Genomic DNA, 27,898 nt, shown 5'->3' on the forward strand with positions numbered 1-27,898 from the left:
CGGATCTTGAGTGCCACAAGTCTCACTACAATAATTTGCTTGCATGAGCACAGATGCAGGTGAAGGTGATCGTAGCGATTGAAAATGAATTACATAAGAAAGGAGAAGCAGTATTCTCAGAAGACGACTTCGGGGATACTTTCACTTTTGAGTGACTAGCGCCGGATGTGTTGGCATCTAACTGCCAGTGTTCCGAGTACTGGGACTCAAATACTGTCACTCATAGATGTCAATGCATCCACCGCTATTCGCATGAAACCTCACTAAAGTGAAAGCACCCCCAAAAGCGACTGTCCAAGAATACGGTCCCTGGTTGTGCATTCAGTTCTCAAGCTCCCAGAATCAAAACTTCACCCCTATGGCATATGCAGTTAGCATGACCAAATGCATGAAAAAGCTTGCTGGTTGAGTAAGCCCATTGTGCCTAGGGCAACAATGATCGTGCTGTCATCCTTCCATTATGTGGATAGGCCCAACACCAACATCGTGCAAACTGAGGCTGATGGACCTGCAGAGATTAATACATGGAGAACAGTGCCGTTTCACAGAATTCTCTTTTAATAACTCTATCATTACTAGCATCAACACCTTCCTACACGCACACTGTCTCCATACAGAAGACAACGGCCTCATCGCTCCATTGCTGATGTTTCCTCGTAGTTCTTGGGTGTTTTCTGCCGCTGCCGGATTTGAACAAAATTTCTTTAAGTCTCTGCAACGTAATCTCTGGGTTTTCGGACACCTGCGCAGCTGATAGCTCCACTGTTTCAGCTGGGCCCGTAGATGACGAGGGAAGGATGGTGGGAGAGAGATGCTCATGTCGCAGGACGTCAACGTTTCTTCTACCTACGTGGCATAAATTACACAGAAGAAATGTCACATTTGAATTATGTTTGCTCAGAGCAACATCAGGTGTGGCCTCTCGAGTAGATGCTTGAAGTGCTGGAGCCACTGTGCACCAACGGCGCCATCGACTACACGATGATCACAGCTCAGAGTCACTGACATCACCTTGGCCGTCCTGTACCTAAGGGAGACAGGGAGAGAGAAAGAGAACATGTCAGACACATGGGACTTATTTTAGTTGGCACATCAAACAACAGAAAAACGTGTACTATACTCACAAAATCAAACATCAATTTAGGGCTAAGGCCTGTACTTGGTTTCCAGGCTCCAGTTCGTGTGACCAGCATAATTATAGCTTGTACACTTAAATAAGAGTCCACGTCACCTTTAGTAACCAGATTCGTAGCAGCATGACATCGCACTCCTGAGTAATTGTGCGTTTGGGGCGTTACACATCAATGTTTGCCTGTCGTGTTTTATTCCATGAGTAAGCTTTTTACTCAGATGGCTCTCTTGTGCCCTTCATCTTGATCATTCCCATTCATTTTTCAATTTTGCCCGCACCATTATTATTCAAAATACAGGACAAGGAAAAAGTTGGGAACTATTTTTATGGTTGATAACTGAAGAAGGGGAAGAATCCGGCTTTTTGGATGCCACTGTGAACTTCTGGGTGCCTTTCTTAGAGCGCAGCTCTTAATGGCCTGTTCCTGCGGCGAGTGTCGGCTGCTGCAGCGGTGTAGCCGAGCGAACGTGGAGTGGCAGATGAAAGATGAGAGCTGCGAACGGTGGAGAACAATGAGAGCTGCCCCTTCAGTGACGTGCGCACAGGAAACTGGCTTCATGCGGACATGCCCGATACATACTCCTATCTGGTCTCAGCCGGACCGTTCATTTCGTACTACTACTGTCTGCTCACATCAGCTCTCTCTCGTGCTTGTTTCAATTGTCACACTTTGTGATTCTTTTGTAATCTGATTGTTTGCGCGACGCAAATTGTGTAGTACTTTCTCGAAGCCAAGCAGCACCAGCGATTACATTGAAACCTTCGATGTGTCACGTAAAAGAGCCGACGCGCTTGACCGACGAATCATATTTTCAACGACTGTCAACTCTGCTACATGTCTTTCTCAAAGCCTCAATATATCGTGAAATGAAAACACGCATAGAGCTTCGCTCAAATTTCGCATTAGGGAGTATCGTAATCATAAATTTCTTTACCACCACCACCAAAAATATTTCAAACAAGCTAGAAATCCAACAAGTCCTAAACGTTTTATTTTACAGTCTTATTTGCAATGTTCATGCACTCAGAATCACTATGTGCATCGACAGCACTTTGGCATCTTCTGGCCGGAGGCACGTTCACACTTATCTGAGAGGAAATTAGATGAATGAAGATACTACTACTATATTCGAAATGCACGGCAGCATTGGAGTAGTAATTCTACTATGGAGCATAAGGCACCGTCACACAACTGAAATATCATCACAGGACTTGTATACAGCAAGCTTGCCTTCAGTAGGTACATTGTTCCGACATATCCCGAAGTGAAGCCACAACTGGGGTCACTCATTAAAGAGAACTCTTAGAATTTATGAACTGTTGAAATATGACACTTAATTTCCATAACATGCAGCCATATTAGAAAGCAATGCAGAAAGACTTCTTGCTTATCTGTTTATAGCTAAATCATGTTTATCACAGCTAATGTTGGGTAAATGGCATTGTTATAAGTGCAGTAAGATTAGGTTAGGCTTGAACACGATTTTCTGCAATACAGAGACATTCATAGCCTTTACAGTGCATAACCTGCCAAATTTTAAAAAAACATATCATAGCCATAGTAATGAACAACTGGTTTCAGTGCAAGATGAGAATTACATGAAGGCAATCACACATTTCTAAGTGTCTTGGCGATTTTTATGACGCCAACTGTACGTCTGAGCCAACAGCTTTTGCGCGGTGCAAGAGCACACAGTTTTATGCACAACTAAATTAGTGCTTACAGAAATCTGCTGAGGGAGCAGTTGTATGACTCAAGACTATCGGGAAATAGTGATGAAGTGCCTGGTAATGATAGCTGCAGAAAGGCAGCGCTGAAGGGAATCAAATGTGAACTTTGGGGGAAAAAGACCCGAGGACACCTAAGCACGTCTTATGAGTTGTGAATGTGGAAGCATTAATGTCTAATTGATTGCTACTGAGCAGTCTTTCGAGTTAGGAACTCTTCACGGGCAAGCGAGCGCGTCTTGATTTGGCTTTATCGAGGTGCAGTCAGAACGCAGGCGAGAGCTTACGTGGACAAGGAACATGCTGATGACACAGGCTTCTGAAAGCGAGGGTGACGCAACGCCCCAGCGATGTCCTCTCCCCTCACGCAACGCCTGACGCACTGGTGTTTTGTTTCGCCCGCCCTGCTCCGTCGAGGCTTGCTCGTGCGATGGCGTCGCAGCCAATGTTAACTCTGTCGAGCCGCACTCTGTTGAGCCATTTGACGCTTTTGGTGGGCACGGCAGCACCGCAACCGCCATGCTGTCTAACCAGCGATTTTTGTTCCTCGAGCAGGTACTGCTGCTTTGTGCATCGTGTCAAGCGCAAGCCCCGGACATGTGCATCGTCGGATCGGCTGCTGACGCGGCCGGTATCAGCGTTGGAACATTGGACAGCCTCAAACCCGGATGCCATGGAACGACGACTGCTGTCTGGGACAAGCCTATAAAGCTGGCACCTTTGGGAGTCGGCTTCAGTGGGCACGGCAGCACCGCAACCGCCATGCTGTCTAACCAGCGATTTTTGTTCCTCGAGCAGGTACTGCTGCTTTGCGCATCGTGTCAAGTGCAAGCCCCGGACATGTGCATCGTCGGATCGGTTGCTGACGCGGCCGGTATCAGCGTTGGGACGTTGGACAGCCTCAAACCCGGATGCCATGGAACGACGACTGCTGTCTGGGACAAGCCTATAAAGCTGGCACCTTTGGGAGTCGGCTTCAGTGGGCACGGCAGCACTGCAACCGCCATGCCGTCTAACCAGCGATTTTTGTTCCTCGAGCAGGTACTGCTGCTTTGCACATCGTGTCAAGCGCAAGCCCTGGACACGTGCATCGTCGGATCGGCTGCTGACGCGGCCGGTATCAGCGTTGGAACGTTGGACAGCCTCAAACCCGGATGCCATGGAACGACGACTGCTGCCTGGGACAAGCCTATAAAGCTGGCACCTTTGGGAGTCGGCTTCAGTGGGCACGGCAGCACCGCAACCGCCATGCCGTCTAACCAGCGATTTTTGTTCCTCGAGCAGGTCAGTTACTATACCAAATTTGGTTACAGAAACGACAACCGTTTTGTTGTAGTGCTGCCGTGCCCGAGTGTGCTTTTTTCCGAATTTGCATCTATGTGCCTCTTGTTGTCGGGTGATGTAGAGCTAAATCCCAGGCCTGACACTAAAGTTTTGTTGAAGGAACTTTGCGATGGGCAAAAAGCAATTCAAAAGGATCTAGATAGCCTCGGAAAGCGGCTCGAGTGTGTAGAAAAGAGCATTCAAATTGTTAGAGATCAAGCAAATAGCATAGTTAAGTTAACAAAAAGTGTTAAAGAACTAAACGAGACCGTCGTGAAGCAACAAGAGAGGTTGACAAATTTAGAGGACAGAAGCCGGCGAAACAACCTCGTGGTCTTTGGAATCAAAGAAAGCGAAAAAGAAACCGCTGATGACCTTAACACAAAAGTTCTAAGTGAAGTTTTTGAAGAAAAACTTGGTGTGACGTTGACTACGGTAGAAAGAATTCACAGAATTGGCAAGAAAAATAGTAAGCACCCTTGACCAGTGATCTTGCGACTTTATGACTGCAGAGAAAAATCAAAACTGTACCAAAACTGCAAGAAACTTAAAGGAAGCGGCATTTCGATTGGCGATGACTTTTCCAAGGAAACACTGGCAAAACGCAAGCTGCTCTGGAATTCGGCAAAACAGGAACGTGATGATGGTGAACGAGTCCACCTTAATTATGACAAGTTAACAATAAACAGCGACGTGTTTGCCTGGGATTACTCTAAGAACCGCCGAGTACGAATACGCCGAAATAACCCTCCGCCGGCCGAAGGCTCAGAATGAAGCCATGTGAGCCTAAAGTGTTCTGATTTTCGATTAATTAACTTCAATGCTAGGAGCCTTACGAATAAAATTACTGATCTAGAATACTTACTGGCTAGCTACGATCCACATATTGTCACTATTAGTGAAACATGGCTCCGTCCCGAAATAAAAGATCATGAAATTATACCCCCCGGCTACAAAATATTTCGCAATGATCGAGAATCGCGAGGAGGAGGTGTAGCCATCATAGTGAAAGAAAAGATTCAGTGCGTACAGATGCAAGGCATTCCGAATCACGAGAGTGTTTGGTGTCAAATAAACTTTGAAAATTCGTCATTTATTATTGGAGCGTTGTACAGGCCACCAAGCGCGCACGTATCATATTTAGAAGATTTACAACGCCACTTGGAGGGACTTAAACCCTCGAAATGTAAGCTGATTCTCGCGGGTGATTTTAACCTCGGGGGTATTGACTGGAATAATTTGACAATTGATGCGAAAGAGCGGGCTTCCTGTGAAGTTCTTCTTGATATCGCCTTCAATCATGATTTGACACAGGTTGTTCGTGAAAACACACGTATAGCAGGATCAGCGCAGTCTACACTTGACTTAGTTTTTCTTGATGCGTGTCTGGATAATTACAAAGTACTAATTCAAAGTGGACTATCTGACCACAAACTTATTTCTGTTGAACTTAAAACCGATCTTACTTCAGCCCGATTTAAACAAAAAACCACATTTGTTCGCCAGTATGACAGAGCCGATGACACGAGCATTATCGACTACTTATCATTTACGTTGGACAGTTTCAGAGCGGAAAGTGACGTCAATGACTTGTGGCTGCGGTTTAAAGATATTGTCTCGCATTGTATCTCAACATTTGTACCGTTGCGAAAACAAAGACAAAAGAAACAAAATCCATGGGTAACCAGAGAAATAATTCATTTAAAGAGACAGATCGCCCGCCAAAGACTGAAGAGAAAAAGGAACCACGAGAAAATAGCTCTATTATCACGGCAGTTACGAACTAAGCTTTACACAGCCAAAGAAAGGTATTACACCGAAACCTTGTGCAACTTTATGGTCTCCTCCCCACACCGTTTTTGGCGTCACTTATCACAGCCCGAAAATAACCCACATAGCATTATCATAAACGGTTCGGTTCTGCACGATCACGGAACGATAGCATCACATTATAACACGTTTTTTCAGTCTGTTTTTTCCCCGCAGTCTGGTGATGATGCGTCGCAATATCAGATGTCTGATCATCGTTCTTCAGAAATGCCGGACGTAAACGTAACGTACAAAGGCGTCGTTTCCCTCCTGCTAAACATTAACAAAAAAAATCTAATGGTCCCGATGATATACCAAATGCTTTTTTACGTAAATATGCGGAATGGGTTGGACACTATCTTACGATCATTTTTAAAGCGTCACTTCAACAAAAACGCGTCCCAAATAACTGGTTAGTGGCCAAGGTTGTTCCAGTTTTCAAATCTCAGGAGACCAGCAAAAAATTGAAAATTACCGCCCCATTTCCTTATCTTGTGTATGCTGTAAACTTCTTGAGCATGTAATATCAAAATCAATATACACCTACCTGGAAGACAAAAAGCTTTTATATTCCAATCAGCATGGTTTTAGGCGAAACCTTTCGACAGTGACGCAACTGGTTGAAACAATTGATGATTTTGCGAGGGCTTTGGATAACAAGGGGCAAATTGACTGTATTTGTCTTGACATGTCCAAAGCCTTCGACAGAGTCCCTCATTCAGAACTCATTGATAAGTTGGTTCATCTTGGCATAAACTACAACGTAACACAATGGATTCGTACATACCTAACAGGCAGAACTCAGTACGTAGAAATTAATGGCTCCAAATCAGAATTATGAGATGTCACATCGGGTGTTCCACAGGGGTCTGTGTTGGGTCCAGTCTTATTTCTTGTTTATGTTAACGATATTGCGCAATGTATTAACAAAGACATAAGGGTGCGACTTTTCGCAGATGATTGCCTCCTTTATAAACAGATAAACAACCAGGGCGATTCGAAAATTCTTAACGAAGCTCTGCAGGTGGTTGAACATTGGTGTGAAATTTCAAAAATGAAAATTAACAGAAATAAAACTTTTGTATTTCGTGTCACAAACAAGACAAAACATGTTGTTGACTTTAACTACACCCTGGGTTCATTTACACTTGCCGCAGTTGATAGCCTCAAGTATTTAGGCGTAACTATCTCCAAGAATCTGAGTTGGAAGGAGCACGTTAAAAACATTTGTTCGTCAGCAGAAATGAAACTCTGGTTTTTGCGTAGGAAGCTCAAGCTTGCTTCGAAAGACGCTAAATTAACTGCCTACCTATATCTGGTAAGACCCACACTGGAATACGCCAGCATTGTTTGGGACCCTTATGAAACAGGATTGATAAACATGATTGAAAGAGTCCAACGAAGAGCTGCTCGATTTATTCTGTCTCGTTACTCGCAAACTGATTCTGTTACAGAAATGCTGCAATTACTTAACTTACCCTCCTTAGCCGAACGACGCCATGTAGCCAGACTTAAGTTTCTTTTTTTACTTTGGAAAGGGCATTTCAACATAAATACTACTCCCTATTTAACACCAAAACAAGGCAGAACCTCAAGAGGTACACATGAACATAATTTCCGGATATCTCAACTGCACATTAATGCATACGCCAATTCTTTCTTCCCCAGAACAATAAACGTGTGGAACAGACTACCAATAGCCATTATTCAATGTGATAGCGTAACGCAATTTGAAAACAATCTGAGGCAAATCATGTCCTAAACAAAATTATGTACATTATGTTAGATTAACACAGATTGTGTTTATTGTCCCTGCATATTGCTTTTGTATTTGTGCTGTTACTAGTTTTCTGGTTCTTTTTATGAATGTATGCTCAAAAAGAGTGTTTTATGTATAATTTGCGTGCACTGTGTATAACGTACATTATGTTTTTCATTTTTTGTGCTGTACCCTACCCCTGTTACGGCCTCCGGGCCAACAGTATGACTAAATAAATATAAATAAAAAATAAAAAAGCACCAATACTTAGAGCAGGGGCTTGAGTGAGTGCATAGGCTGTGGCCATTGTTCATTCAGCTTGGCCAACTGTGACATTAGTGCAGTGATATGGCTATTCAGGTAGGGCTCTAGGCATACCTCAATCATGAGTGTATGGCAATGCTGCTAAGAGCTTCTCTATACACAAAATTCACAGTGCTCATAGTATGTGGTTTCTGCCGTTTCCATATTGCTGGTAGCTGGCATGTTGTCACCAACGTCCTCATTTGGGAATCGACTGCCGCGGAGCTTGCTGCTATTCGTTGTGCACTTCGTGTAATTTCTGAAGAACTACCCAAGAAATGGAGCGTGTTCGCTGACTCCAAGACTGCTCTTCATTGTTTGGTTTCTGCCTTACGCCGAGGACCCCACGAACAACTAGTTCTAGAAATCAGACTGCTGCTTCACCACCTCGTCGAGCAAGGACACGACATCACGTTGCAGTGGATTCCAAGCCACTGTGGCATAATGGGCAATGAACATGCCGACGCAGCAGCACGATCTGCACACGACGAGGGCTTGCAAGACTCCATTCCATTCTCAAGAACAGACGCTGCAACGAAAATTCGTGTGCTTTCAAATGAAGACATCAAAACTTTATGGAACACACCCAGCTTAAAGCATACACGTCTACACCGACTGGACCCATCCCTTCGACTTCGACCCCCATCTGGACTCTCTTGACTCGAAACAGCAGTACTTAGCCGACTGTGGCTTGGTGTCGCCTACACAAGATCCTTCGCTTTCCGAGTCGGTATGGACGACAGCGCGGCTTGCAGACACTGCGGCGGCGAAGAGACTATCGAACACGTGCTTTGCCACTGTCCTCGATACAGCGCGCACCGGCTGTCACTAGCGACCGCGTTGGCACGCGTTGACAACAGGCCACTTTCAGAACAGTCAGTTTTGGAATGCCGACGTGAACTGTCTACGCAGCAAAAGTCGGTCAAGGCTCCGTTGACTTTTCTACGTGACAGTGGCCTATTAGAAAGACTATAATGACCCAATTTTGTCCCTTTTCATATTTTTTTTCTCATGCTTCTATTTTTGTCACGCTCTTCTTTCCGTCTTTACTTCCCTTTTCCCTTCCCCTAGTGCAGGGTAGCAAACCGGACGTTTTAAGTCTGGTTAACCTCCCTGCCTTCCTCTCATTTGCATCTCTCTCTCTCTCTCATTTGGGAGGTAATCTCAAGTTGGGTGCCACAGCTAGGCATGCTGCATATTTTATTAGTGACTCCTGCCTCTGTTACTGACACAAATGCTACGGCACATTTCTAGAGGCTTACTTCTCTTCATTACACAGAGCTGTGTGAGAAACAAAGAAAGATAACAGTGACTGTTTACGCTTGACAAACCATGCATCTTCAGCCACAGTTGCCATTTGTTCCACTAAAACTGCCACTAAAGGTAGCCCTTGCTGCTGTGATGGCGTGGTGAAGCTTGTAATAAAACCTGCTAACTGGAACCACACAGGAGCGCATCACATGCCACAGTAGGATAGCAAAGAAGTGAACATACCCTGTACTGCTTTCTTCGTCTGGTATAAGGGCATCTTCTGTGGCGCCAACTGCTAATATGCAAGCCTGCACGGAGGTAAGAGAAACGCATGGCAAGGTATTAAGCAATGCCAACTGATTTGAAGACTGCATTTGCTCATTCAGAACAATCATGCCATTTAATTGCAGAATTAGAAAACAGTGCACATTCAAACACCGGAAGTTGATGTATACATGCGAGCAAGAGTTAGGAGATCAATAGTGCCACAAATTTCTTTTTCTTCGCAGCCTAGACATAGTTGGAAATTACAGCATCATCAACAACAACAAAAAGTAATTTCTTTAAGAACAACTATTCAACATTGAACTTGCACTCGTAGGTTGTACTACTATATGTAGTTGATTTCAGCCAGCATGCCCAGGCTGCTTAGGCCTTTAGGTCTAACCAGCGCCGCTTCTTAAGTAGCTGACAACCAAAGTTGAGGTTTTGTGCCTAGTCGACATGGTGGTAAGTTTCTTCAGGGCTGCCACATTCGTGGCATTGCGCGTGCGGCATCTGAAATTTTCTTTATTTCCAATATATATGTTGGTGCTAGTGGCAGGTAGCAATGCCGCAGGGAGGGGGGAGTCTGAAAAGTCACCAACTGTGTTTGACATTTTTGCTACCAGAATATAGATCTTTTGAGGCATGTGCAAACTACGATTTGCTTTGCTGCTATAATCGATACCATATCAGATTTTGTTACAGCAGGATAATGCACTCCATCAAATTAAAGCATGACCAAACAAATGTTAGACTGACTTGTAAATATCCGACAATTCATAATGTCAAGGCTCAACTGTACAGCAGACTGTGCCTTCAGTAACCAGAACATGATCGCAGAGGACTTTTTATTTCATGCCGATAGTGTAATGAAGTTCTCCTTTAGTTGCAAAGCAGAAAATGGCAAACCTGAGGGGGATTGATGATGGCTGAGAAGTTCTTGACGCCAAACATTCCCAGGTTCGACACAGTAATGGTGCCTCCCTGCAACAGACCAAACAGCAGCCTGTTCAACTCTGACGTGGCAGGTGGTACTTTGGTGACAGCGCCACGACTTTAAAGTGTGCATTATAAATTACTTTATAATGTCCCTTGGCCAGCTCTCTTTCCTTTGATTTGAAGTACCATGAACAGCAATCTTTAACTAAACCTGATTTCACAGCATCGTTACAACTTGGTCTAACCTTAGTGCTCTGATATAAACTTGTGTAGTTTGCAGCATGGTTAGAGTGCTGAATACAAAAGGAAATTCAACAGACAAGCCGCATTGACTTTTAAAAAGAATGTAACATTACTTGCAAGTACGTGCATGCTATGGGCATATACAGAAACAGTAGGTTTATTTTTTACTTTGCCAAAGATGCATAATCTGATCCCTTTCCATGCATCTCTATGCTCACTAATACCAACCCAAAAAAAAGCAACATCTTTTGAATTTTCGAACTTACCAGCATTAGGAACATCACAAAATAACAGAAATGTGATTTAATGAAATTTTACAACTGCAATGCCTTGCTTGTGCATATTCAATACATGCACCAGCTGTGCTCCAACAATAATAAAACCTCCGACCATGTTGCTTGCTGCAATACTGGCATGCAACTGTGGGAGCATAAAATGAAATTGATCGCAAGAGTTTAAAGTCTACATAGGCACACCTTTCCTTTGTTGTATACTGGCTGTGCTTGTCACACTCATCTGCAATGTCACGTTGGCCAGCCACAGATTAAACAGCCACGTCCCAGCAGAACTTTCTTCTGAATAATTATCCAACATTATGTAGTGCTGCCACGAAAGATCAACTGATTAATGGGCAGGGTGAACTCTAAATTTGTTGAACATAAAAATGCAGCCAAGCCTGCCCAAAACATAGAAAAGGGTAAGTACTCATCACTTCACAATTTGCAGAGTTAGGTGGATCACCAAGATTACCTGAAACTCATGAGGCTGCAACGTCTTCTCCCGCGCCTTTGCAGCCAAAGCCTTCGTTTCTTGACAGATTTGTGCAAGCCCCTGAAAAATGATTTGCCACAAATGAACATTTGAGACGCTTTTTGTGAATGAGGGTTTCCTTGCTTTCAAGCTTGAATTTTTCATATTGCAAGAATGCAAAAACTAGCCTAATGATACCTGGTCCTAACCTGACGCACGTTCTAAACTATCCTGAAACTTTCATTAACATAGCTTCCTGCTGATCTGATTAGTTTTTCTGGAAGTTAACTAAGATATGTGAACTATCAGCCAGATTTACATAGGCAACTAAAGTAATACAGGCTTATAGTAAGGCCAGTCAAGCCAGACGCATTTTACCAACTTTTGTGAAGCTAAACAATGGGCAACAGTCAGAAGCAACTGGGCAGGTAAAGCCGTGCTTCTACGAAAGGGAATAACCTGTTTCAGGGTCAAGTTTTATCGACGTTCAAAAGAAATCAAACAGGTGTGAAATTCTGGATTAATAGAGTTGATGTCAGGTATGTCAAATTATTGTCTCTGTCGAACAATCGTAACATTCCCTTGGAAATCCCAGGCAAAGGTTTAGTGCTGTTGTATGCATAAATCAAACTCCTATTTGCCGAAACATTCAAATATACTAAGTGCTGCTCCTTGCTCCCGCAAATGCACTTATCCTAGCGGGACCATCAAACGAAGCATTGTTAATGGACATACAGGCCACGTTAATGTGCGATTCACAGTACAGATGCACTGATAATGGCGCAGTGCGTATCCATACAGGCTAGTTTACTTCCACACTGCTTCCATATCTACCTTATTCGTAATAAAAACATGCAACAAGCACTTTGACACACATGAGGCCCCCCACACTCTCACGCGGTCGGGCAGTGTGGGCTTTCAGGGTTAGTGTTGCGATCAGTATATCAGAGGTATCAAAGGCTATTCCGCAGCTTGAGTGACTTGCAACATTTTTGAGTAAAAAATAAGGTAGAAAAACTATTGCCCATTCGACACAGCTTCAGAGAAGCAAATCTGCAAGTTCTTGCTTTTGACTATCTCGGAAAACTATACAAGATATTTCAAATAGCCATAATTTATATTCCAAATTATTAGGCAATCTACTTCGAGTTTGATACATCTGAAATCAACATCAACCTTACAAAACCTCATGGTCCCGTCAAGTGAAAGTGAACAAAATCTACCACAATGAGAACTAAGAGTTAAGTACAAATGTGATGAGAAGTATTATGCACTGTCTAGGAAAAAAAAAAAAGATTTATTGGGAAAACACACCTTTTATCAGTGCCTAAGAAAAACAAGACCGCCATAAATCTAAACAGATTTTTGGCTACACAGTCATTTTTGCTTGTATGCCGATTAACTTCTGTCAAAAGTTAACCAAAGATAACTACAGAGTGGTAATATCCAAGAATTAGTTCTGTGGCACTGGCCGATAAACAGCTAAACCTCCATATAACGAAATTCTTGATTTAATGAAGTATTTAAGTTTTTGTAACTTCTTGTCCATAGAACACCACGTATTTAGAACCTTAATATAACAAAGTGTGTTTACAGATGATTTCAGTACAACAAAGTTCCACTTCCACCACAGAGAAATACCAAGACAATAAATGGAAACTTCTGTGGACCCAGATGGCCAAATAGTTGAATTACAAGCGGCTGCTTGCGAATGCACCTCTCAAATCGTGCACCCTGTGATCAAGACTGACCGCCAAAGCAGAGCAGTCTCATGTTCAGTATAAAGTCCAAGTGGGATAAGATCCTTTCGCACCCTGTACACTGTGTGCTCGTGCCCAGTGTGCTGTATGCTTTGGGCGCAAATGAAAGTGTAGGAGGGTGAGCTGAGAAGGATAGTGGCTTGATAAGCACTGTCTTCGTGCGCGAGCAAGGGGAAGCGAGAGGGGAGCGAGCTTTCGGTAACATGATCAAGTGTACGTGGGGGGGGGGGAAGGGGGGGACAGTTGTATGTCTTTTTTATCTAGAAGAGCCATGGCTGCGCATGGCGAAGCTCATGCACGGCCCACCTGTGCGCCCTGTTTTAGAAGTAATCCGCCGCATGCACAAATAGTGCGCATCCCGAGATGGCATGGCATTAGTGCAGGAGGTTATGTATGATCTTGAGTTTCAGAGTGACGTTAAGGCTAGAGGAAGACGAAGCATTTGCTGCCCGCTGCTGGTGCTTTTCATGATAGTATCGTCCCAATGTGAGCATCAGCCATAGGGGTGAAGTGGACGTAAAGCGTGGCTGGCTTAGCTTTGTACCGCTGATGTGAAGATATTGTCGACACTGCATTAAATTGTAATGTTACGGAGTGATCCGTACATGGATGAACATGATGCTAGACAGAGTGACGATGACGAAGATGCTTGTGCGTGGGACAGACCAGCCAGCTTCTCTAGCCCAACATTTCTTTTTAAATGTTCTGTAAATACAGCAGAATATCGTTCATATGTTTTAGAAAAAACCATGAGAAACAGCGTACTAATGGGGAAAATGCACAATCTAAAGCAACTAAACAAATTTGACAGACTCAACTGCTGTTGACATCTACATAATTCCAAGCGTCGCGCGAATCCTTGTGGCACGAGACACCGACGTGTGTCGAGCTGGCGGTGTTCCGGCGCCCAAGATGGGTTTTGTTGTTTTTGTATTGCGTGTTGTTTTAAGGGGGCGACGGGAAACCGATACGAAATCGAGCTGGTGGGTGACGCAGGATGCTGCAGAAGCGAAACGTGATTTTCACATCGCGCCGCCTGCAGCAGGGAAAGGCGGCGCATTTGGATTATCGTCTACTAAAAGCGTGCGGTACGCTACCAATGGCACTACACACCATGCGCTGTAAAACAGATAGGTGAAGATGCTTACCAAAATAAGTTTGGTGGTGATAGCTGTGAATGCGGTGTGCAACGATCCGGGTGGAAATTAGCTGGTACCGGAATAAGAAACTGCGCGCTGTTGTTTTCACGTGAAATGGGCGGCTATATACTGCTCTCGATCGTGCACACTTTGTGCCCTTTCTTGTTCACATGGGATCCAGCGGCCGGAAAACGTATACATTCGCAGTCTGCAGCAGGAAACGGCGGCGCGTTTCAGTTGTCGCTTATTAAAAGCGTGTGCTACGTTTCCGATGGCACTCGCACTGTGAAACAGATAGGCGAAGTCTTGCTTATCGCAATAGGATTGGTGGTGACAGCTGTGAATGCATCGTGAGATGACCCCGGAGAAGATTTGCTGGTAGGTACCAAAATGAGAAACAGTGTGCGTGCCGGCGTTTTCACGTGAGACAGGCGGGAAAGTATTGCAGTGAAGCTGCTACGGTGGGCAGCTATTTACTGTTCTCGATCGCGCGCGACCTGCGCATTCTTGTTTACATGGGACTTAGCGGCTGGAAAATGTACCATACGATTGCAGTTTCATGACATACTGAATGCTGGTGCTGAAAAATTGTGTTTTCCAAGAACGTTTGAACCAGTAAAAAATTAGCATAACTCTATTGTCTCATTTCTTGTGTTCTTGATTGCGAACGTTAGCACTGGACAAACTTGCATAATGGGAACATATCAACAAGGTTCTACAGTATACTCTTCGACTACACCTTGCCTCCGTCACACTTTGTTTGAGGTGTGCAGTAAACGGATCAGGGCAGAAAACGAAGCTGCTTGTTCGGGACCCCACAGAAAGGGAACATCCTTCTTCAAGAGTTCAGCAAGAGCGCGGACAATGCCTGCAAAGTTCTGGACACGGTGATGAAAGTAAGAACATAATCCTACAATACTTCGCATGTCTTTGGCTGAGCACAGCATGGGAAATCATTGCATTGCGTGCACCTTCTCAGGGTCTGGTTGAACACTGGCAGCACCAACAAGGTGACCGAGCATAGTTATCTGGTGTCGTGAAATTGCACTTGGCAGAGTTCAGCTAAAGAGCAGCTCCATGGAAGACAGCAGGAACGGCTCATGAATGGGTGAGGTGGTTGTCAAATGTGGGTGAATAGACAATGACATCGTCTCAATAGCATAGACAGATGGAACACTTTATCCCTGCAGCAGAGAGTCCATCATATGTTCAAAAGATTCTGGGGCATTACACGGTCCAAACGGCATGACCTTGAATTGGTACAGGCTAGCTGGCGTAATAAAGGCAGCTTTTTCGCGGTCCATAGGATCAACTGAAATCTGCCAATAGCCAGACCAAAGGTCGATGGACAAAAAATATTTGGTTCCATGAAGGCAGTCGAGGGCGTCATTGATGCAAGGCAAAGGTTAAACGTCTTTAGGAGTTACTTTCTTCAAATGCCGATAATCAATGCAGAAACGCCAGCTGCCGTTCTCTTTCATGAGAATGACACGGGAGGCTTATGGCCTATATCAAAGTTCGATGACGTCTATTGTAATCACTTTGTTGACCTCTTGTAATCATTTTGTCGACCTTGCTCCGGATGACTTCATGTTCGTAATGGGATACGCAATATGGATTTTGGCGTATAGAATTGGCATTACCAGTGTTGGTTGGATGAGTCACGACAGATGTTCAGCCCAGAGGGCGATCGTCAAAATCAAAGCTGTCGCAATAGGACGCGGTAGAGATCTTTAGCTTGCACCTGGGTCAGATTGGGAGCAAAGTTGGCAGCATAACATCTGCATCCAAAGCGGTAATCTTTAGAGATCAAGAGCAGAAATGGTGGCCAATGACATGCCTTGCAGGATAACCTGAGTCAACAGGCTGACCTCAAGAAGGGGAACGACCACTGTATTGTCAGCAATGGAAACAATGGTATGAGCAAGGGCAACACTGCTGGCTAACAGAAGGTTGACAATTGGAGACAAGATGTAGTTGCCATCAAGAATATCACGTGAAGACATCAAAGTAATGCATGCAGAAGCTTAAGGTGGCAAGCGAATGTGATGGCGCGAGCATAAGTATGGTGGTACTATATCAGATGGAGTATCGGGAAGATGAGGCAGCTCAAGCTGAAGAACACCAGTTGCACAATCGATAAGGACAGAATGAGTGGACAAAAAAGGTAAGCTGAGGATTAGGTCATGGGGGCACTGACTCTCACCGACTTTCATCGCAGACTCTCAAATTAAACAAAATTAATTTTTTCTCATTCAAATTTGCTTTTTCTGGTTGCCCGATAATTCAGAAAGTATTGCAGCCCCTTCCATGCCTTCCATGCAAGAAAAATCTATCGGCTACTGTACTTATTTGCAAAAAGGTAGAATTCCAATATAGCAAAATTTCGATATAATGAAACAAAGTGCCGATATTACCGACTTCGTTATATAGACGTATAACTGTACTCGTAAGCTGTTTGACACAATGCAACGTGGTTAGGTAAAAGCCTTTTTAATGGTAATGACAGGTAATCAATGAATAGTATAGCAAAAATTGCAGCTTTATCCTAATACAATGTAGCAAGCATGATAACGAGAGCTGTATGCACAGTAAAACGCAAACGATCTTGAGCAGTTGCACTATTCTCTGCACCAGTACTCTACTTTGACTTTGACACTATTAAGCCTGGGCCTTCTGCAAACACACCTTGGAGTCTTGGCACACTGTAGACTTAAGCTAAGGGCCCTCCTCGCACAAGTACCAGAAAACTGTTCATAGGTCTTGATACATAAGCATGTTTCCTTTTAGTTTGCCATGATGAACTATCTAGTACTCCTACTCTCCAGACAATGTTTGCATGATGTGAGGCCATCCAATCCTCTGACAATGCAGTCCACGTAAGCACTGCTAAAGCTAGGCTTGCCTGAGTCATAGCCAGGGTCAAGACATGGGTCTTACGTGACATTCAATGATGATGATCACAGTCTGTCAGCAACTTATAACAACGGTGACAAAATACGGAAACACGAGAAAGTGCCTATAACAACTATAAGTATAAAACCAATTGAAAAAATTTGGGGTCCATACAAATTACAAAATGCCATATTGTGACGCTGATCAGTGGCCTGTTTCCCTATCAAAATTATTATTATTAGTATTTTAACAGTGCAAGGCAAAAGAGTGGAAGAGATCAAAATAAGGAGACAGTGAAATATAAGGTAGCAAAAGAAATGCACGTCACCTTTTTCTCAGCTCCAAAAACAATGGGTGTGATGAGTCCTTCTGGAGTGCTTACTGCCATGTTGACATCTACAGACTTGTACCTGCACACAAGAGCCAGGTTTTCATCAATGAGACCATTTGTCATTAACAAGTGAACTTGTACCCCGTTACATGGGATTATTTAATGTCATTAATATCAAATTGAAACATATAATATTGGTTCAGCAGTTCACAGTGATTAAATGTTATTATATAAAAATTACATGTGCATTTGTATAAGGCAATTAGGCAAGACGTGTTTCTTAACTTGACCATAACTATCAACCGAAGAACGTCAGCGAACATCTACAAGAACAATGAAAGAGAACAACATCAAAATTATAAATTTTATTATGGGGTTTAATGTCCTGAAGTTGCACAATGGGCTATGATGGATGCCGCCGTGTGGCTCCAGATTAATTCTGACCACCTAGGGTTCTTTGACGTGTGCTGAAACCACAGTACATGACTGCTTCTGTATTTCGGATGCGTCAGAATGCGGTTGCCGCAGCTGAAAATAAAATCTACGACCTTCTGCAGCATGACGCTGTAAGGTGCAGTGTGACCTCATAAATTTGAACTCCAGATTATTGGTTGGCGACCGTATTGCTCGGAAATGTGCACGGTACAGCGTGCAATACAGTCGCTAACTGATCATTGGGTCCAAATAAATGGAGTCTGAAACATTGAATTCGCCAGAAAATAAGCCTCTGTTCGACAAGTGGCCTGAAAAGCTGGTCAATGCATTCCTGCACACATGTGCATATGGCTGTATGCGACGTGGTCAGTCTTTATTTTCACCAATGTCATGGCTGTCACTGGAGACAAATGAAAGCATCATCTCCAAATGTACCAAATCTCCATACCCTCCAACTTAAACAGAAGCCGACCGCACTCGGATGGCCATATGATCATGGGTTTCTTTGGAACAGTAATTTTCCTACAGTTCCCTCACTAGCCGATCTCTTCAACGAAGACAGCAAGGATCGAGTAGACTGTGCTGCAATTTAACTTGTAAAGGAACAAACGTGGACATGTGGAACTTGCGCAACAAGCCACAAATGCAGAGAATGTAGTCCTTCTCAGCGGCTTGGATTAGCATGGGCCATTGTTTGGGCAGAGTTAGATCAACAAGGTGATTAGGCGGGCAATTACTTTTGGTTTCGAAGAGGCACCGGTGACCATGCCTGCAACATATCAAAATATTGCTTTTCTGCTTAACTCGGTGGCCAAATCGGCACATGGCTGTGCAAATGGAATGTCAAGGAATCAGAATTCTGGAGCAACACACCGTAAGATGTCTGAAATTTGCTCGAAGCTGTCCGAATCATCCGTCGGTGACTGTGCTGTATCAGCAAGGCCTAGTGCCTTACCATGCGTTTTACCATGCAAGAAATATACACATTTCAGGTGAAATGTGAGTAAATACTATGCAAAGCAGCTACTACAGCAGTACAGAGGGGGAGGAGGGTCACGAACTAGCAAAGATGTCTCATGCGATGCAAACAACTCACTCTCGGATGAAGGTGTCCTGCCAGGATGAGTTGGCAGCTGGCACTTTCTTGGATGCCAGTGCAGTTGCTTTGATCACAAAGTCGTTCACGGAGATCTTGACGCCATCCTTCTCCATCATCTTGTTGAACTCTGCACGAAGCCTGGAATGGACAAACCAAAACATGTGCTGCATCGCTCAGCATGTCGAGTAATTTAGACCTCTTAATTTATTTCTCTATAGCCCTGATGGGGGCATTGCAAAACACTTTGCATATCTTTAGCCAGGCACTGCGCACTGTAAAAAAAAAAATCAAAACAAACAAATGTGTGTTTATAAGTCACAGGGTTGTGACAACGTGTAGGAAGGCAAGACATGATAACTTGGAAAAGTGAAGCAATTTGTTAGGAAAGCTTCTGCACTCTATCCTTTTATAGACATAAGAGAATGGATCACTTTGTGTCAGAAAAATGACGAGCGCATTCTTGACCAAGTATTATTCACGAAAAGTCAAATCTGAAAGCTGACAAGCACATCACGGGGGAAAAAAAAGTGGAACATGTCCACTTAGGCTGTTTTCATCAAAGAGGGCATTACATTGTCTTATTGTCCATTTCTACTTCATGATAGGTGCCTGTAAAATGATGAGGAGCAGCCTGTGCACACTAGTACAGTATAGAAGCTTTTTGCGGAGCAGTTTGCTGCGGAAGAATGAGATGGCACTTTTGGCGGAGCACCGTGCATTGCCTCAGCAAAAGCACATGAATACGAAATCATTACTGCTTCTGCCCTGCTACTGTGTGATCAACTGTTGGCAATGCAACTGGGCATTTGCTAATGCACTGAGCTCTATTTATGCTGCAAAATGTGGAATGGTAGGTGGCAGACGTGTGCATCAGTTGGCTGGGAAATAGTGACTGGCACATTAAGGAATGAAATGAATCTGTGTGACCAAGTTCACAGACCGCTGCTACATAAGGACCGCCTGTGTTGGTAGCTCTTTTCCATGCACGGTTTTCCTCGAGGATGAAAAAAATTAGCTCATTTGCCAGTGTTGTATTGTTAACCTCTAAAGAAAGAACTTTGACCCCGGAACGTCGGCAAGTGTGAGTACCGCTTGTTGCACAGTGACAAGGGGAGTAGCACTGCTTTCTGGCGTAGTAAGTTTCTCGCGCGTTACTTGCACGCATCCACCACAACTCGCACTCAAACTTACACCCACTCTATCACCCATGTATCAAGAAAAGGTGAATGGGGGCACTAGTGAATCAACGTGCAGAAGCATGGGCCAAGGCAACGTGCTGAAACAGCATGTCGATGTTCGAAGCTGAACGTCTTCTGACAATCGACAAAGTAAGTGAGTAAGTAGCAATAAACGTCTTCGCTACAAGCTATTACAAAGTACAAAACATCTATTTTCCAGGCCTTCTGTGCAGCAAGAACAAATCTACCACAACAGAGCACACCCATGAGTTGAGTAGGCAGAACATAAACAGACAGTGACTGCACCAAGGAGTGTTACCGAGTCACAAACATGACAAGTTGCCGCTTTAAAGTGAGTGGCAAATAAAGAACGAAGAGCAAGAAACATTGATCCTGGTTTAATCCGCAAGTGGAAAGTTTGGCCAGCCTAGAATACACTTCCAGCCATGCTTCCAGTACCCACACCATAAAGGAATGCTTGACTATTCTGAGTTTTGAGATGCTACCTATTTTGTCGTGATATTTCGCATATTTTGCACCGGACACATTAAAGGGTGGCAGCTAGCGTTTTTGCACAGTGACAAGATGGCATGCTTGGGACTATCATGCTCACGGACATTGATGTGTCTTGCGCTAGTCATGCAAAAGCATGCTTGACACTGCGTTGAAAACGTGATTGCTCCTAGATGCTGTGCTACAGTAATGCGAAGTTCAAGGTGGAGATAGCTCCAACATCGGAAAGTGATGACCCAAGAACATGGCACACCTTTCTTGGTTACTTGTGGAATAAAGTAACTTATTTTTCGGTGAATACGGTATTTCGGACTTTCAATTATTCAGACTTTACGACCTCATCGAGTCCGAATTATTGGTAGGCGACTGCATACGCTTCTCGTGTTATTTCAACAAGGCAAAAATATATACAACTATCAGCTTAGGTAAACAAGCCACACTGCCATTAAATGGCTCAAGGCCAAGACAAGCCAAAGATGAAGAATTTGTTTGCAGTCACTGACCACTTTTTCAGGCCTGCTAGATTATTTCAATGTACATGCGGCACTGCCGCATTCTCTGTTGAACTTATCTAAAATGGGAACTTAAGCTTAAAAGACTGCATGACGTCTTGCTTGGTTTTACTTACATGACCTGCGCACACTATGCCGTAAATATGTTGGCGGTGAAGAAAGTCAATGCCATTCCGGTTTACCCCCATGGTCTCGCTTTTACTAGCAAGGTGGTTTCTTGATCCTTCTACCTTGGAGACCATTGGAGTATGATTCTTGGTGCCATGGGGCCACCCATCAAATACTGCTAATGTACACCACCAAAACCAGTCTACATTTATATATTTAACTGTTTATGCCATTGGGTAAACTTTCAAAGTTCAGAAAAAAAAAGAAAGGAAAAAGTGACTTGGTCGCTGCAAATCTACATTCACTTGACAATGACTTTGACAACACCCGGTGCTGGTTAGGCCTAACAACCAAGGCAGTGTGATCGTGATGAAAATATGTTGCAGGCCTGCATGGTAGCAAGCAGCACACCGTTGCAAGAAGTTCGCCGCATATTGAGTGGATCATCAACAATTGGGCCTGAGATCACGCGCACGTATGAAGACAGTAGAAGTGGCATTCGGGTCTGCAAGTGACGAGCCAACAATTTCAGCAAGCACGCCTATAAGTTTGTTTCTGTGGATAATGGACGAAACAGATCGAGCTTGCATGTAAGCAGCTACAACAATTTGTGCAACACAGCCTAAACTGCTAGCACTGCGCAGTAAAGGTTGTGCTTCATGGCATCACGATGATGCGCAACGCACATCAGGCTGTGTAACGTGGACTTCAGTCAGGCTGAACCACAAAACTGAGCAAAAGTCCGTAAATGTGTACAAGAACAGCTCTGCGCTGCTGCTATGGTACAAAATTTGAACTTGAATTTTTTGCATAGCTATACTTAATTAAAGCACTTAAAGAAATGCTGATTCCCAAGAAATTTGAGACTCTCCATCTTTGCAGAGACAGCTTTTTTCTTTAATTTTGTTAGCTTCTGGCTGTTGTATCAAGGTATTACGCACATTCTACAACTATTTGAACTATTCGCTTCAAAATGTCTTATGCTATTACTATTCACTCCAAACCTAAAAAATGATATTTGCACAAGTGAATGTGCAACTTATGTAATCAGGTGAACAATGACACAGTGAAATAGTGTAAGGATTTGAAATGGCTATAACAGAAACTGCAATTTCTTTTTCCATAGAAGAACTACAGTTGGGTCTGGTTGTTTGTACATTCTGATGATACCTGCCACCAGGTTCTGACATCTGCACAGGCAACGTGCAATTCCATAATATGCTAATTTCTTTGTTTTTCACCACTATTTGAATTCTTGTATGCATCGAGATCTTTTTACCAATTGTATTTTGTTAAAAATTGTACCATATGCACCCCCTCATCCTATTGCCTCTTTGTAGGCCTGTGAGGTCTTTCTAAATAAATAAATAAATAACAGTGCATAACCTCATACATAACAGTCACTATTTTCACTCTGGTAATACATTGCAGAGGACACCGAGTTTCTCGTGTTTACATGCACTCGTAATTCTGTTCCTAAAAAGGGCACTTACTTGAGGACAGCATCCATCTTGATATCGACACTGAGGTAGTAATGTGGTATCGTCTGCTTTGACTGAAGCAACCGCTTTGCGATCGTCTGAAAGCACAGCAGAGAGGACGCAGGTTTACAAGCCAAGAAGTTTTGCCCTTTGTATACAAACAGCCAGATTTAAAAAAAATTGTTTAGAGCTGACAGTAATTGCATTTATATTTTATATTTTCTTACTTTAACAATGGAGGAAATTCCAAGCAAGAGGCCATGCACATACATAAAAAAGAAAGGGCACATTGCTTTTCTAAAGCATGGAACGTGGTTCTCAACAGGCAGCATTTTCTAGTCAAGCATTCCATGGCAAATAAGAGGCCACATAGATATGAAAAGTAAAGAAAACATAGTCTTCCATTGTCAGAAATGTGGAACTAAAGGTTCAACTCCCCTCAACAATAGTGTTTTCTATGTCACCATACATACGTTTGCACTTGCTAGCCAAACTGGATGCTTGAGGAGTTTCCTTGCAATGCAGCTTCACTGCAATGTGTTATGCATCACTGTGAAGCTGCACTATGTTCGTGCAGGAAGCAGTAGTAAGGGCGGTAATGACTGAAAATGCAAACAAGCTAATTCCTCCAGAAGCATCGCATTGTGCCGATAATTATACGACATGGTTTATGTAAGAATCTGATCATTGTTATGCACTGCTACACATGTAAGTCATAAGCACAATTAAAAAAAAAATGTTTTAATTGGGTGTGTCGTTTACGTGCTATTATGGATGAGGTGCATTTATTCAGCACATGGAGTCTAATGGGGATGATTGTTCAGATAACAGCCACTGGTATCTGCTGCTAATACAGTCGAACCCGACTATATCGAATCCTTTTACATCGAATTATTCTATATATCGAACAATTTCTGGACACGGTATAGTTACAACGAGTATATATAGCAAAAATTACGCTTACATCGAACAAAAATAGCAGCGACTCCCGATATATCGAATGTCGGTTGGCAGAAAGTGCCCCTGGAAGTTGGCTTTCCCTCGTAGTGACAGAAAAACTCGGCGGCGCGGCTCCAACCAACCGGTCTCCTTAACGTGACCACGCTGCCTCGGACGAGCCATCGACATCCCCCTGCTAAATATGATCCTGGCCCGCCCGCAGCGCTTGCTCAGACAGCCAATCAGAGGCTCTTGTGCTCTCGTTGTGCAAGACGCCGAAAGATGCCGAAAGTGCGAGTTGTCTTGCTGCTTTTCTGGTTCATTATGTGCGTGCTATGTGGGCCTTCTCCCACAGTGTTGCTGTGATGAAGCAGCAGAATTCGCCCTTCGTCGTGAAGCTCGAAATCATAAATCGGGTCAAACGCGGTGAGAAGTCGGATATCCCCTAAGCGTACAAGATTCCGAGGAGCACTCTCATCACGATCATGAAGAATAAGGGGGAGATTTGGGCTAAAGCGGCCAAACTCGCGACCCGATGCCTGTGGCGTGCACCGTGCACTAGTCCGGTGCTTCTACACGAATGCGGAAAGTTGCGGCCCCAGCTGCTCCAACTCCTTAGACAATCTGGAAAGGTGCTTGCGTCGTAGGCAGCGAAATTGCTGCAGCAGAAGAAAATATAGGACTATTTCATGCGAAACTAAGCTAGCTTCATTAACAGAAGTAATATTATAAATGGAATGTGCTTTTATGACATCCAATTATTTAGCAGGCTTATATCGAATTATGCTCTATATCGAACTGATAGGCATTTTTTTGCAAATTCGTTATAGCCGGGTTCGACTGTACCTAAGATTTATTTTCTCTTCTTCATCTCGTCCTGACAGTAGCATCACGATATGTAGCGGTACTTACATACGCAAGAATAATGATACCTTAGTGATACTGCCACCCTATTTCCAAGGTGTGCAAAAGTAGGCCAATTTAAGCTTTTGTTTTTTGATAAACAAGCAAAAACAAGCATGCTGAGAAAGACTAGAAAATTAAATGAAAGCGTAATAATTAGCACAGCTCAGTTACTGCAAATGAAAGTGACAAATGCAGAGATGCAGTTTACAAACAGAAAAACCATGAAACCCAGATTTTCCTGTAGAAAGAGTGCAGGTCTCTGGGAGAAGGAAATGCAGCTATATAGAACAAATATACAGAAATATATAGAACATTGCCATTCACATGTAGTCTTCATATACACACCATGGCTAAAAATTGAATTTCTTGTGCTTAACACTGTTGAGCCATTTCAAAAAGATAAAACAAGAAAGAAGGGAGACAGAGAGGGGTAAGAAAAAACAAGTTAAATAGAAAACTGACTCAGACCTAAAAATTTGCAGTAAACAGACGAAGCTTCGATTAGTAGCATTTATACACAGTAGCAGGCATGCATACTGCCGTGGCTGCTTAGTGGCTATGATGGTGGGCTGCTAAGCACTAGGTCACGGGATTGAATCCCGTCCATGGCGGCTGCATTTCGATAAGATCGAAATGCAAAAACACCCGTGTACTTAGATTTAGGTGCACATTAAAGAACCCCAGGTGGTCTAAATTTCTGGAGTACCCTACTACGGCGGTCCTCATAATCAAATCGTGGTTTTGGCACGTAAACCCTTATAATTTTTTTCAACAGGCAGGCATCAATTTAAATGCAAGTATTTACTTTGAAACAATGTCCTTGCATAAACCTTTACACCCCTTCACCCCACTGTTATAAAATATGACAACACTTTTCCTTCATTATCTCATATAGTAGTAATGAATAAGAAGGATGTAGCAACACCAAAGAGGCGACGTACCGAAAGATAAGAAAGAGCTATTGTCGACGCAATCTGAGTTTCCCCGTGTTCACGCCAAATGCACGCAATGTGCGTGACTACAGCCAGCATATCTGACAGCAGCTTGGCAAGTTTCAACATCGGAAGAATAGTTGGGTTCACTCGTCGTGTAGCGTCGAAAGTCACTGCCTCTTCTCGCCTTGCAACGTTTTTTGTACACCAAGTTCCTGTTTTGGGTATGTGTTTACTTGTGTTTACGCAATTGCATTACGTAAACACATGCATGCTACATCTGCAAGGATATCGCAGTAGTGACTTAATGTGGATTACTTGTTTTAAATAGATTTGAAGATAGGGTATGAAAAAACATGGAAAATGTGGGAATTCAAAGAGAGAGAGAAAGAGATAGACACATAGATTAGATAACTTACTAATTTGCTAGGGCAACCACAACATACCTGACGCATGCTGGTGAGCGATATGTCCTCGTACTTGGCTGCAGCACCCCCAGCTGCTGCCGCCCTTGGCATGGCTGCAGCAGAAGCCAAATCTTGAGCCACGATCCTTCCTCCTGGCCCACTTCCAGCAGGTATTTGCTACAGCAAATGTTTCAATTCTGTTACTATGTCATTACATTTTATATGCAATAACGAAAGTCCTGTTCAAAGACATCAAGGCAAATCTGTTTAAGGGAAGTACAGAGCAGAGTTACGAAGTGGCAACTCTGGAGTTGGAATGATTCCGAACACATTCCACAGTTTGAAACACCCAGAATGGAATGGGAACTGAATTATGGCACCAGTCGGGCAGATGAAATGGGAATGTAATGGTAGCCCGAGGTTACGGAATGGAGTTGAAATCGAATAGGCACATAGTCTCGAAGCGCTAGCTGTTGATTTTAAGTGAGACTACAAAACATAACTTTGCCAATTAGACTACACCATAAGCTTGGCCAATTTATTAAATTTTTCAATTTTGACTCGATACAGCTTTCAGTATCCATTTATAGGTGACCTTAGTGGCCCTAATTAAAAACAAAATGGTATTTTACACTTCTGATGACCCAGAAACTTTTCTTCGTTACATTGTTGAAGTGCATTTAAAGGGCCCCTCACCAGACCCCATAGCAAATTTTGGTTGTATGCTGGAAGTTGTTACGTGTCTTTTAGGAAGTGTTCAGCCGCAAACATTTTTCAAATCGGTTCATTAATATCCGTGATAGAAATATTTCAGTGATGCGAACCTATGATTTCAGGAGGCGAGCTCCACTGCCAAGTGAGACCCTCTCTACTTGCTCCGTCTAGCCTCCGCAAGTGAAATTCCTTCCCTGCATTCTCCCATACTGGACCTCGAGGATCGCGTCATGGGCCCCATCTTAATTTCTTTTTTTCTCCTCGTTTTTCTTGCGGCGCGGCGCACTTTCGCTGATGGCGCCGCATGCGAGCTGTTGTGATTGACTCGTTTTGCGCAGCGCACGAGGACACTTGACTAGCGGTGTAAGTCTGTGCTACACGAATATTGAGGCGGATACAAGCGGATCATAGAGCATGATCGTGCACTGGAACTTATTAGAAAATGACATAGTTTCGGTGTCTGCACACGCGACTGCACAACGTGGGAACAAGCAGACAAAACGGAAGTACATCTCTCTTGCTGCGGCGTGAAGTAAAACAAAAACATGCAGACATTCGGTTTGTGCGTTCTAGTATTGCTCTAAGCTTTATTTCATCTATTGAAGCAACATATTACACAAATAACGGATGTTGCCTTGAATAATTCTCGAAGTCACGCATCACCACGAGCGACGTCACAGTGCAAACACGTGTACGTAGGTGCACTGGCATGTGTACATCATCCTCCAGCTTGGAGCACGGCGACCGCATGAAGGGAAAACGGCGTACGGTTTGAAATTTCAGGTCTTCCCACTACGTGTAGTGATGTAATACTTTACAGACACGGTCATTATCACGCAATGTATGCTCTGCGCTTGTCAGCTCAATATAGCCAGACCTGGCGAGGGGCCTTTTAAAGGCAGCAACATTTAGCTAGTCTACTTCTTGAGTTCTTGTTAACAAGTAATGTTAACTCCTTATTTTAGTGACCTGCTTAAAACTTCTAGTTTAGGAGTAAAATTGCCAAGAAATATTCGGTTTAACAAGAGTATGCTTGACCTATGACAAG

The 27,898-nt window shown here is 43.5% G+C and overlaps 1 protein-coding gene across 1 annotated transcript in view; it reads right to left on the minus strand.

The window, feature by feature from the left end:
- Positions 1–535: 535 nt before the first annotated feature.
- muc (dihydrolipoamide S-acetyltransferase muc) overlaps positions 536–27,898 on the minus strand; it is a 37,788-nt gene continuing 10,425 nt past the window's right edge. Inside the window, exons 5-12 of the mRNA XM_075689946.1 lie at positions 26,176–26,313; positions 22,965–23,050; positions 19,158–19,298; positions 17,624–17,705; positions 11,502–11,582; positions 10,479–10,553; positions 9,549–9,613; positions 536–1,027 (exon numbers count right to left, since the gene is read on the minus strand). Coding sequence (XP_075546061.1) covers positions 898–1,027; positions 9,549–9,613; positions 10,479–10,553; positions 11,502–11,582; positions 17,624–17,705; positions 19,158–19,298; positions 22,965–23,050; positions 26,176–26,313 — 798 coding nt within the window. The 3' untranslated portion in view covers positions 536–897. The remainder of the gene's footprint in view (positions 1,028–9,548; positions 9,614–10,478; positions 10,554–11,501; positions 11,583–17,623; positions 17,706–19,157; positions 19,299–22,964; positions 23,051–26,175; positions 26,314–27,898) is intronic.

Source organism: Dermacentor variabilis, chromosome 4 (genome assembly GCF_050947875.1).
Source record: "Dermacentor variabilis isolate Ectoservices chromosome 4, ASM5094787v1, whole genome shotgun sequence".
NCBI classification, from domain to species: Eukaryota; Metazoa; Arthropoda; class Arachnida; order Ixodida; family Ixodidae; genus Dermacentor; species Dermacentor variabilis.